This window comes from Zonotrichia albicollis, chromosome 10 (genome assembly GCF_047830755.1).
Source record: "Zonotrichia albicollis isolate bZonAlb1 chromosome 10, bZonAlb1.hap1, whole genome shotgun sequence".
Classification (NCBI taxonomy): Eukaryota; Metazoa; Chordata; class Aves; order Passeriformes; family Passerellidae; genus Zonotrichia; species Zonotrichia albicollis.
Window position 1 is genome coordinate 30,494,326 of NC_133828.1, and position 12,737 is coordinate 30,507,062.

A 12,737-nucleotide genomic window follows, 5' to 3' on the forward strand; every position below is an offset into this window, starting at 1 on the left:
ATGGCTGATCCATGGGTTGCTTTCCCAGACCTAGGAGAAAAGAGCAGATGCATGGTATGGGCCCATGAATCCCTGCCAGGAACTGAATGTTTCAAAGCTGGTTCTGCCAGGCATTGCCCAGGCTTTGGTCAAGAGGGCTGGCAGGCCAGAGCAGTATCCAGGACACACCTGACTGATTTTGAGAATCTTAACTATAGACATAGCTCTGGGAAATGGTAATAAAGCACAGAAGCCTTTTTGTAAAAGTAACCATTAACTTCACCACCACGTGAGGTTAGTACCCACCCTGTAGCAGTGCTGTGGAAAGGAATGCATATCAATGCTCTGAATTGAGTAATGACAATAAACTGCAAGATATCCAATTGATATCTGTAGGCTTTCGATTTCCTCTTGCTGGTAGAAGGTCAAGGAGGATTGCTGGGCCAAATACAGGTGTGGGGATGCTGAGAGCACCACTGGTGCTGAGGAACAGTGCTGGGCACCAGGCAGAGGAACAAAGACTTGATGCCTGCTTTAGTGAACAGGTTAAATGAGAGCTGAGGAGAAAGTGTAGGTCAGAAAAAAAGAAGTAGTAAACACTGGGTACCCACAATCGGTTTGTCACAAGTTGCCCAGGAGTTTATTATCAGCAAGACCTCTTCTTTTATTGAATGATGTTCTTCAATCTGCAGTTCTAAACTCTATAAGAAAGACTAATGAATTTGTGGCATAATCCTGTGATAGAAAAGGCAGTGGCTCAGAAGGGCTTTGTGTTCTCATCCCAGTACTGTGAGAAACCAAATGCAGCGAGTGGCACAATTCCCATTCCCCAACAATAGAGCAGTTTCTCCCAGGATAACAAGTTGGTGTAAGTTACATTAATTATACACCTGTGGGACATGACCCATGAAGGGGAAATTTGGGTTTCTGTGCCACCTATATCTAGTTCTGCACTAGTTTGCACAAACTTGCACTTTGTTTCCATTCCCTGAGTTGGACTGACCTTTTGTGGGGCAGGTGCTGGTGGCTAGTCAGTAAAAACATTTAACTCATCCATTCCTTCTCCTGTTTGCATTAGAATTACACAGACTCATTTGGAATTCACGGGAGGTGTGATACCCTGGAAAATCTTTTGTCCAAAGGATGCCAGCTGAATTTGATTGAGTTTCCCATTTCAGAAGTAGAAATTCACAGAAATGATCCCCTAACTGCATCATCCCAGAAGAACAGTTCTGATGTCACACAGATTTCTCCCCAGAAATTAAGTCTGAGGCTGCGACCAGGTAAGTCACAGATCATAAGTTATTTTCAGACAGTGTGATAAACTGAAGCTTCTTGGGTTGAACAAGCTCAAAAATATCTTGACAGAATAAAGATGAAAACCTGTGTTGAGTCCAAAATTATCTGTTGACTCATTGCATGAAAACTAGGTTCAGCTGCGTTCAGAATATTTTCAGAAGTGCTGGGTACATAATAAAAAAAGGGATATATATTTTTAGTTCCTCTCTTCTCTTGCCAATGAGGTGGCAGGGAGAGAATGAAGGCCCCTGGCTCCTCCCCAGCTGAGCTCCCGTGCCTCTCCCCTGCTGGTCTGGCAGAGTATCTCAGAGGCAACATAAAATCTTGCTTTGAGGATTTACAAGATACCAGTGGCACTTATGGTAGCATTCCAGAGCCATCTTGGGGTCCCTCTGATTTGAATTTTTCCTGGAGAAAATTTGGAACAAAAAAAAGTAAGAGACATTCAGTTAGGTCAGGTCAAAGTGTTGGAACTGAGAATAAAATCTCTGTATACACTTTGACATTGTTTAAATTTTTAAAGGATATGATAGGACCCCAAAATGCTACCTCTAGTTTTAATTAGTTTCATAGCTAAATTTTCTAAAGCTGCATACTGCTGAAGAGATGTTTTCACACTTTTTCAAATTATAGCAATCAGTTCTAATTCTGTGGTTATGGCATTACTGAAGAACTGTTTAAAAAACCCCCAAACATTAGAACTACTTTTAATTTTTCAGACCCTTATGTGAGATTTTTTTGTTGACAGGCAATCTTTGAAATATTTTTGTTAATGCTACTGGTGCTTTAAAATACCAGATAATTGTCACCATAGTGAAGTTTATGAAGAAATTGGCATTGCTCATGTTTTCTGCACAGAAGTGCTGATATGTGTCTCACTTTCCCCTGACCTTAACAGGACATGAGGAAACAATACAGATCAAGGTTCGCCAGACTGAAGATTATCCAATTGATCTCTACTACCTCATGGATCTTTCAGCCTCCATGGATGATGATCTGAACACAATCAAAGAACTGGGCTCAACTCTTTCCAAAGAGATGTCAAAACTGACAAGCAACTTTAGGCTGGGGTTTGGATCTTTTGTTGAAAAACCAGTTTCACCATTTATCAAAACTACAGCGGCAGAAATAAACAACCCTTGCAGGTAGGCAGGGAAAATCCCAACATCTGTTTGCATGCCAACACTGTCATAATCTTTATGCTAAAATTAATGTCAGCAGCTTCACAGGAAACTCTCCCCTCCTCCAGCTGTAAATGGATCAGTTTGTGGAACAAGATTTGGTTCTTTTAGTTTCACCTTCTGATCATCCTTCTGTTGAGTCTTAAGTTATTAGGATTGAGGAATCTGGGAGTGAGTCTGCTTTTTAGCTTTTGCTGCTAGTTACAAATGTGTTTAATAGGTTAACAAAAAGGTATGTGGCATGTAGTTTTGTATTTTTCTTTAATTTCTTTCATTTTCTAGAATACATATAAAAGAACTGTATGATTTACACTAAGGAGTTGCAAACTCAAACCCAACATGGAATACCAGTTTCATTTAGCCATCAATGCTGTTCTCCTGATTTTTCCCCCCGCCCTTAAGGTCTAGCAATCTTGCCAGCCCAGGCTGGCCTAGCCCTTAGCTAACCTATATATGGGAGAAGCTGGGCTCTGCAACCTGGAGCGGGACTGCAGCACCTTGGTGGTCATCTCTGAGCGCATTAAGGAGCCACAGATCCCAATACTCTTCCAAATATGAGATCAAGGCAAGCAGGAGGCATGGCAAGGGCTGCACGTTGGTAACTGGCTGAATTACTCTGCTCCAGGAGGCATTTCCCAGCCTTTGTGCAGATTTTTTCCATTGCCCAAGACACTGAATGCTCTTTAATTATCTTAGGTTTGTCACTAATTCTTCTCAGGCATAGAGAAGAGACAGAAGACCAAAACTAATCCAGGCAGCCCTCTGAAGCAGCCATTCCAGTGATTTTTCACTCTCTATTACCCATAAGCTGTCTCACTTTTCTTGCAGAACTGTACCCTACGAGTGCTTACCCACCTTTGGATATAAAAATGTTTTGCCACTAACAAATGATGCTGAAAAATTCAATGAAATTGTGAAAGGACAGCGAATTTCTGCTAATATAGACACTCCAGAGGGAGGATTTGATGCAATTATGCAGGCAGCTGTTTGCAAGGTACTTGAAATTTCTAGGTATAATATTATTCCATATATTATCTCTTCTTGTATTATATGCTGGTATTTCAAAGGGACAGATTATTTTTCAAAAATTTTTAACACAAACCAAGAGCCTCATTAAATTTGTGTGAAAATACTTTTGGCTGTACAAGTAAAACATGCATATTGCAATATTTTAGTCTAAGTTTCCTTTTAATTGCCAGGGACAAACAAGCCCAAATATCAGTATAATTACTGTGTCTGTTTTTCTGTTTAAATATTTTTTATTAACTATGTTTAGAGTAGTAAGCAGATTGACATGAACATGGCCAACCCATGTTATTAAACACAGGGATGGGGAAACAAAATGTTAGCCAAAGACAATGGAATGAAAATCATCTCTTAGGAGATGTGTTGTCTTTGATGCTTCCTTGAGAATGATGCTATTCATTCATTTTGAGACGCGGTTCTCCAAATATTTTGCTGGTTTCCTGTGTTGTGATGCAATATATCTTGCTAAACTGATGTGTTTAAAATGACAGGAAAAAATTGGCTGGAGGAATGATTCTCTACATTTGCTGGTGTTTGTGAGTGATGCTGATTCCCATTTTGGGATGGACAGTAAACTGGCAGGGATTGTTATTCCTAATGATGGGAACTGTCATTTGGACCACAATAATGAATATTCCATGTCAACTGTTCAGGTAATTACAAATTTTGTACACTCTCACATTCTGGAAATTTAAAGACAAAAACCAGCAACAGTGAATTACACTTTTAGCACTGAAATGTGTAAAAGCTAGGGAATCCATATTTTTCGTGTTATCTATTTTATTTGTAACTGCATGTTTGAGTAAAGAGAGAACAGTGTATTTGTATGGAATCAGGATAGATTATAACTAAGAAAAAGGAAAGAAAAAATACAATTTCTACAACAGGAAAGCCCATGGAATTAGACTAAATAGTATTTCCTTCTGCAGGGAAAGCAAGATTTGCATTAATTATGTTCCCTGAAAGTGTGTGAATTCAGGACCAGTTCAGGAAATTTGCAGGACACTGTTCCTGTATGAGAACTTGCGAGTTTAAGATTCAGTGTTCAAAAATACTGAATATATGCTCTATAATGTTCATTGTAGGACAAATACCATTGGTGCAGTGCAGTTCTTTGGATTAAATATGTATATATAACACAGATGCTACTGAGCCAAAGCCCCCACTGTGGAATCTGGCTCTGTACTTTTCACAGAGGGGTTTCCTTAAAAACAACATCAGGAAATTATATGCACTATCTTTTATTTTGTATGTGTGTATTCCTAATCAAAGTTTATACTACACAGAGAACAAAGTGCTCATTATGATCACTTGAATGTGTCCTTCATGGGAGACAGGAACTGAAAGCACATGAGAAACAGATTTATGTGCCTCTCCTTTGTTTGTTTGCAGGAGTATCCAACAATTGGACAATTAATTGACAAACTTGTGCAAAACAATGTTCTATTAATTTTTGCTGTAACAAATGAGCAAGTTCACATATATGAGGTGAGCAATATAAAATTATCAGTTTTGCAATGTTTGTTTTAAAGTTCACCTTTTTCACAGCTGACACAGTAATTCTAGTACTAAGGACTGAATTCTAAAAGATATTTATGTGATAAAAATAACTAGGAAATTGTATATCAGAGGAAAGCTCTTTGCTTAAGTGCTTCTTCTTGTATTGATTTTGGTGTTCTAAGGTAACTTTTAAATCAGATTTCAAGCTGAATCACACTAATCCTTTAAGTCAAGGATTGCTAAATTATGCATTGCTAAACTATTCAGTATCATCATTATGATTAGCCTTTTGTATTTTATAAGGCTAGAGAAGAACTGAATCTTTTCTCACTTTTAAAAAGAATATACCTGAAACATGCAGTTATCTTCACACACTAAAAGAGATTCTAGATGAGAGTTCATAGTGTGTAATAAGGGCTTTTGCAGCCTAAGCTTGGCTGCCTGGCTACACCCTGCTGTGTGAAAGGGGACAAGCAGAGAGAAATTGCTTGCCCAAATTTACTCAGGTTGGTTGAGAGGAAGCCAGTAAGGATGATCCTGCTGATAGAATAACACCAGCTTTCTGAAGGAGAAGCCTTCACAAAACATTCTGTATTATCGCCAGAAGTACAGTAATGAGGAGAGGTGCTCCTCTGCTGTGATTGCCACGCCTAAGATAGGAAAGAAAGAGAGGAGGAAAAGAGAGAGCAGCTGAGTCCTGGAGGTAGTCACCAGTAGGTTTTCTATTTCTATTCTCAGTATAACCCAGGGAAGACCCTCCAAGTACTCCTGCAACTGATTCTAGGGGTGGAGTTGTTTTGAGTAAGACTGATGCTCCAGCTGTTTAACAAAAGTAACAAGAGTCACAAACTGCATAAACTGATTCTCAGATTACAGCCTTGACAAAGGAAGGAACACTCTCTGTCTTGAAGCACTGACTGCCTTGCATTTTTGAAGACTGTGTTGAGTACTGAGCTGGATCATAAACATTTAGATTGATAACAGTAGAAGTCAACCACTTAAAAATGCAGCGGCTTTAACTATTTCTTAATAGAGATCCAATTAATGACAGCTAAACCATTTTTCCTTATAGATTTTTTAATAGGTGGTTCATGAATAGGGACTGTTATAGGAAGGTAGTTGAGAAATACCTGTTTGATTTACAGAGCCTTTTTTTGTCCAAAGAAATATTTCTCTTGCTGATGGCAGTGTGGTTTACCTTGGAAATTGCTTGTGGTCACCCTTGAAGCTGACCACCAGCATTCTTACCAAGGTGTCTCCATTTCAGTATCCCTGTGTCAGTATCAAGGTTACCAAGAGGAACCCTTTGGTAACAGGGAACACTAAACAAGGGCTTATAGCTAACACAAAATACAAATCATGGTTAACCCAGCTAGGGAATGGTTTGCTCTTACTGCTTTCTTTGTTAGGAAAAAGGAGGTACAACTGCCTTCTCTTTTACAGGGTGTATAATAATCGCACTGAATATAATCTATCTGCTGATTTTGTCTTTTAATACTACTTTCTTCCACTAATGGAATATTTATTATTTATTATTATATCTACACTAATTCCACTAATGGAAAGTTATATTTGTTATGGTCTGCTTTTTGTCCTGTTGGTGATGTGAAAAATCAGTCAAAGCAGGTACAAAAATCATACACAAGTGTCACAGTGCACTTTTTCCAAACAGCAACTACCTTTAAAGGCTCTATGTAGGGTGTGAACACAGGGAAATATATGAACACACTGCCAAGTGTTCACCTCTGCGATGCAAATTTGTAATATAAAGGTAAATAACCAGTATCTATGCTTAACAATGTAAAAAGAACAAAGCATGACAATGAGAATTTTTCTTGTGGTAAGGTCTCTGCTCAGGAAGCCTAGAGTGGTGGCAGAGGACTCTAAACTCTAAAAGTTTTGGTGTTTCACTTCTCTTGAAAAGGTTCAGTGCTGGAGATTCTGTAGTCTCCCTCAAAACCCCTTTCCATTTATCCTTTGAGGTGGAAAGATTCTCCCCAAATATCTTATCTCAAATCTACTTGAACTCAGCTTCTAATTACATCAGATACCAATACTGACTGTGACTATTTATAATTGAGTTCTCAGGGACAAGCTTACATTAAAATTACTGTGAGGACTTAAAAAGCACCTCTTTAAATAGACTTGATAGATTCCATTAGTCTTAAGTGCGGTGTTCAGACTGTCAAATATATATTTTGTATTTCTAGCCCTGCATAATCCCCAACAATTTAGCCAAAAATAATTCAGTCATGCAATGTTCTTGATCCTCTTCAACTGAATTTTCAATTTATCCACTTACATGTATATTATTATCTAATACAAATCTTAGGGGTGGCACAAGCACAGAACACCTATGCTTGTAACAGAGCTGGTGTTGCTTCTGAACTTTTCATGCACCTAAAAAGCTACAGCAGAGTAACCTCAAGAGATTATTTAGAGCTGATGCAAGAGAAGAAAGAAATTTCTTGACACTGAACCCTGATAATTGGAGATTATTTTTTAAAAGGATTTTTTTAAAAAAAAGTATTTTATAATACATTCATCTGTGTCTAACTTCTAGTATCATTAGTCTCAGCTGAGTCTTGTCCAAGCATCAGGGGATGTTTTCATTCTATAAAAACTATTCACTCAAAAAGTACCTGTGAATATGGCAATAATAATTATATTTTAACAAAGCTTACTTTGGTACAAAAGAAAACACCAGTCTTTAAGCTTTCATGAAGTAGTTGCCACTATTGCTGTTATTATTTATTTTCAAGAAAAATTTTTTTAAAATGTATGCAAATTTAGATAAGGAAAGGACTCCATCTTTAGTCCTGACTAAGCAGCATTTCTTTTGAAACAAAAATTACTCTTTTTTGGATAAATTATTTCATTTTATAACACAGGAGAAATAGGTTGAAAATTAGGGTTTCAGGCTCTATTGCACTGCTGAAAATTGAACTAAAAACACTCTCCACACATACAAAATTTGAAATTATTTTAATATATTTGGCATGGCACACTATGATCAAAATTCTTCTATCATTTACACTTCTAAAATATAGACATAACCCCACTGAGCTCAAATATATAACTGTCAAATTTATTTTACATGAATCAGAGTATCCCTATAAAATGGCAGTTCACAATTTAATGAATATTTGCCACAAGACTAAATTCCATCATATCCTTTAGATATTTAGCAATAGCAGCACCCCAAAAGCAGCATCTGTCTGCATCACCTTGGCAATGGTTGAACAGAAATATTTGCTAAGAAGTGAGGTTTAACCAATGGACTGGAGACTCACACTTGGCCTGGGCTTGAAATACCATCTTTGTATCACCATGCAGAAAATTTTTGTTCCTAGAGGAGAGATCAACCAAAGTGTTCAGAGCAGCACATCCCTGCTGTTTGTTTTGCATACCACAGATTAAAGGGGACTGTATTTTAAATTCCAGGTTTGTAATCTTTTCTCTCCGAAGGTCCATATGTACCAAACACAGAGTTTCAATATTCCAAGAATACTTGAGAGGGCACTAATCACAGGAGGAGTCAGGAATGCAAAGTTGCCAGCTGTAACATAAAATGCAGTTAATCCCACTGATTTACAATAGCACTAGAAATCTAATGAATGATAACTATTCCATACATAATGCATAAAATAATCACAGAGCTTTTGGAGATATGGAGGTTAAGAAGGATATAGGAGTATCAAATTACCCATGTTTATTAATAGTTTTGTGGATATTTTCCTTTTATTTAAAATAACAGCATTGATATGATAATGTGTAAAGGAAAACTGGTCCTACAATGCTTTTTTAAAAAGATGAACACACTGTTTTCCAAGGGCATGGTTTAAAGCAAGGGAAGTTCACATAGTTAACAATCAGGCAAGGCAAATTTTAATTCATGGCATTTAAAATCTAGATGTCAGATATCACGCCAGTGTCACAGTGCAATTTAATGCAAAAAGAAAAGAGAACTTTTCACTGAAACAAATTGCTAAATTGGCACTGCATTATTCACAGAAATTCAACATAAAATCCATCAGAGACAGAGATCACTGAGATACATGTGCAAAGATAAAAAAGTGACTGCAGCTGCTGAATGTAGGGTCCAAGACTCCTGAACTCTGCAACAACCCTAGAGCAGCTGAATCTGTTTCTGGATATTTTTATTAAAGAGAATTACAACTGTTGATAAAACATATCTTCCCTCTAAATTTGAAAAATTAGAGCTTGAAGGATACTATAGTATCAAACTTCCAATCACAGAGAGTTAACAATATATGTTCAATGAATTTTAAATGAAACCGGCTCTTCTCCCTCTGACTTTTTCATTAAGACACATGCAATGGAGAGTGAAAGAATTCTTGAAAATGTTGCTGTTATTTATTTCACTTGGCTTCAATCTACTTGGTTTTGTTGTCAGCTCCTTCATTTTTGTTCATTTTTTGGTGTTTTTTTGTTTTGTTTTGTTTTGTTGGAGTTTTTTTGGTTTTTTGTTTGTTTTGTGTTTTCTGGGGTTTGGGGGGGTTGTTTTTTCTTTCTTTGGGTTTGGAGGATTTTTAGATGGTAGCTCCTTGTCACCTAGACTTCTGTTGTGCTTTAAATTAATTTTTTATATTTCCAGAATTATGCAAAGCTCATTCCTGGAGCTACTGTTGGACGACTACAGAAGGATTCTGGAAATATTCTCCAGCTGATCATTTCTGCATATCAGGTAAGATGGGTGCAATGCAGCTTCTTCCTTCACGTTTACATATTCAACTTTAGTTTGCAGTTTGGTAAAAAGATATGTCTTTGATTCCTTTTATGAAATTGAATGATTACGTAGTTTTTTATGTTAGGTGCTGACCTTAACAGGAAAAGTGTTCACTCTGAGGATTAAGTAAGCACAGAAACAAAATTCCTATAACCTTCTGTCAATCCTTAGTTCTGCTGGAATGCTGAATTTTTATCTTTGTGTCATCTACATTGCCTTCTTCATATTCCTGTATTTTACACCTACTCTTAATGCTTCTTTAATATTCAGGTCTCTCAGTTCCACATCTCAACAGGGACCCAAGTCTCTTCCTGTTGGTAGCTGCCACTAGAGCAGACAAACAATTGCTTTGCAGGAATATCTGGGGAAAAAACCACTCTTCTATGCTCAGTGCTCTTCTCTGCTTTAGCAATTTGATGCTGCCTCTGTGGGGCTGTTCTGGGGTTTTCAAAAAGAACAATACAGGAGCCAGCATGGGTTTGTTTAGGTAATGCCAGGACTTGAACGGGTTTGTTTAAGTAATACAAAGAAACACTTTAATTATGTCAGGAACATAAACACAGCACTGCTCTTCAGAGCTTTGTTTGTAAAATGCATCCTGAGTGCCTAGCTCTCTTCTGTCAGAGGAATGTTTTTAGGCAGTTGTACAGATCTTTGCACAGATACATCAATTTACAAACAGGCTGATATCCATAGATTGCTCTGTTCTGTCTCAGCCCAATTTATTAAAAACCTGCTCTACTAGTTGTCTACAATGACAAATAACCCTTTGCAAATAGCTTCTGTTCCTTTCCTTACTTTTTTCCTGCTCTTCTTTCTATCAGCTGAATAAGACAGTCATCACTGTGCCAAAATTACTTTGGTCTTAGTGATAGGAAGGAAACCAAATTCTTCTAAATCTTATAAAAGCAATGAAGGCAATACAATTTCTGAATTACAACTTTTTAAAATGAAGTGCAAAATACCAGGAGTTTCTCCATTTTATGAAAAATTATAAGGGGAGAACTTCAGGGTTAATCTTGGGAGTGTACAAATGTTAATAAATAAAGGTGAGGAAATTTTCTTATGAAAAAAGTTTTTGCTAAACTTTGAGTGGCAATAGAATTTCACTTCTGGATTCCAACCTGCTCCTAGTCACATCTGGTTCCTATCAGCATTTCTTCAAGCTGGCAGTCTAATGTATAGACACAGGTTCCTACATTTAATTGCTGAAATATCATTTTGTTGTCAGTAAGTAATGGAAAAAACACACAAAAGTTGTCTCAGTGCTGTGTCCTGGTGCTTTTGCTGTAACATAAGTTGCCTCACTGGAATACTGAAAATGTGAGGAGTGAATCCTTGCCTCTTCTTCTTAGCATCTGCTTATGTTCCTATGGCCTATGATTTTTTCCCTACTCTCCTTTTTGAGCCTGCTGATACTTTTGGCTTCTGTTGTCTTCTATGACAAGAAGGGGTTCAGTTTCACTGTCTCAAGGCACAATTTTCTTATGCCTATTTTAACTTACTTCTAATGCTTTAAATATTCACTGAGTGCATCTTAGCTCCTGAGTGGTAGGGTTCAGTGAATAACAGCTCTGCATTCACCTTACCTTTGTGTCCTCATAATTTCATTATATTATGTCACTGAGACACCTTCCACACACTGATCTTCTCTCCAAATTACAGTCCCAGTCCTTTAAGTCTCTCCTTGGCGGCTCCATCCCCTTGGTAACTTTATCTGACCATCTGCTTACCCTCCCTGACTCTCAGGAGTGCCTCCTGAGATGTGTAGCCCACACGAGCTTGCAGTACACAGTGAGGGCACACTCAGGTTTATGCAAAGGCACAGTTATGTCTTCTGCCTTGCCCCCAGCCCCCTGCCTCTGTTGGCTTTTTAGCTGCTGCATGCTTTGAGCAGAGCAGGCCCCCGAGCTGGCAGTGGTGACCACGATGCAGCTCCCGAGCTGTTTGGGCTGATCCTGTTCCTGACTGTTCCAGGGCAGGTTTGGAGGAGCTCTGAGCTCTGTGCTTGCTGCCCTGCAGCGGTGGCAGGGAGGGGGCTGCAGGAAGGGTGCTCCTGCCTTTGGGCCATAACTTGTCACAGCCTCATCCAGGCACAGCATGTCTGGACCACGCACCAGACATGGTGCAGAGCGGCACGTATGTTCTTAAAATCCCACATTTCTTTCAAGATGTAAGAAGTGTGCAAGCAGCAACATGTCACACTCAAAATTCCCCAAAGTCCATTTTATTACACTTAACCTTAAAGGTTAACAATCTTATTGTTTTGTGATTGAAAAATCTTCCAAGCAGGAAGCACTAAATACCCCTTTATTTGAGAGGAGTAAGGATATCTGAATTTTTTTCAACTGTGATGAAGGAAACGGCAGGAGACCTACAGTTGAAAATCACATGCAAAACAGAGCTAATACAACTTTTGTTAGAGACTTTTCATTATACTCTCAAAAGTGTAATTCAATGTCCTGTGTCTCTGCTTGTTCACTCACAAGAAAAGGAATAAATAACTTTTTGCTCCCTGGGAGTAGAGTTAGGCTAAATCTTCTAACACTTTTAAAGTCTTCTTGAGTGTTTACTTGCTGTGCAAACACAGGGTTTGCTAATGCCATTCACCATGTGTTGTCATATAAGAGCTTCAGAGAGGAAGTAAGTTAAGAAAGTCTGAGCTGTCAAAATATTTGTTGCAAGGAGTTCTCATGTTCTTTCCAAGTATAGTTTATTTTCTTCTGTAAGCATATTTCTGCCTGCTTTGTTTAGCATTGAATTCTGCACAACTTCATGTTGTAGAGCTGTAGGCTAAAATGCTTTGTGACAGATAGCAGGCCATTTAATTAAAGCCACTCAAAGAATTTAAAATTTCAGAAAAATTACCCTTTTTTCTCCAGTTTGTAATCCCTGCACTTACACAAAAATGAGAACAAAGAAATAATGTATTAGAAAGGACAGGTAACACAAAGGCATGAGTATTTAGTACTTTTTTGCCTGTTCCATTCAGAAAATTTTTT

At 38.0% G+C, this 12,737-nt stretch overlaps 1 protein-coding gene across 2 annotated transcripts in view; it reads left to right on the top strand.

Annotated features, from left to right (window-relative positions):
* ITGB6 (integrin subunit beta 6) overlaps positions 1 to 12,737 on the top strand; it is a 45,224-nt gene that overhangs the window by 17,919 nt on the left and 14,568 nt on the right. For both annotated transcript variants that reach the window (XM_074548611.1, XM_005485292.4), the window contains 6 exons: positions 1,058 to 1,262; positions 2,177 to 2,423; positions 3,288 to 3,453; positions 3,977 to 4,138; positions 4,878 to 4,973; positions 9,604 to 9,693. In XM_074548611.1, the coding sequence (XP_074404712.1) occupies positions 1,058 to 1,262; positions 2,177 to 2,423; positions 3,288 to 3,453; positions 3,977 to 4,138; positions 4,878 to 4,973; positions 9,604 to 9,693 (966 nt within the window). The remainder of the gene's footprint in view (positions 1 to 1,057; positions 1,263 to 2,176; positions 2,424 to 3,287; positions 3,454 to 3,976; positions 4,139 to 4,877; positions 4,974 to 9,603; positions 9,694 to 12,737) is intronic.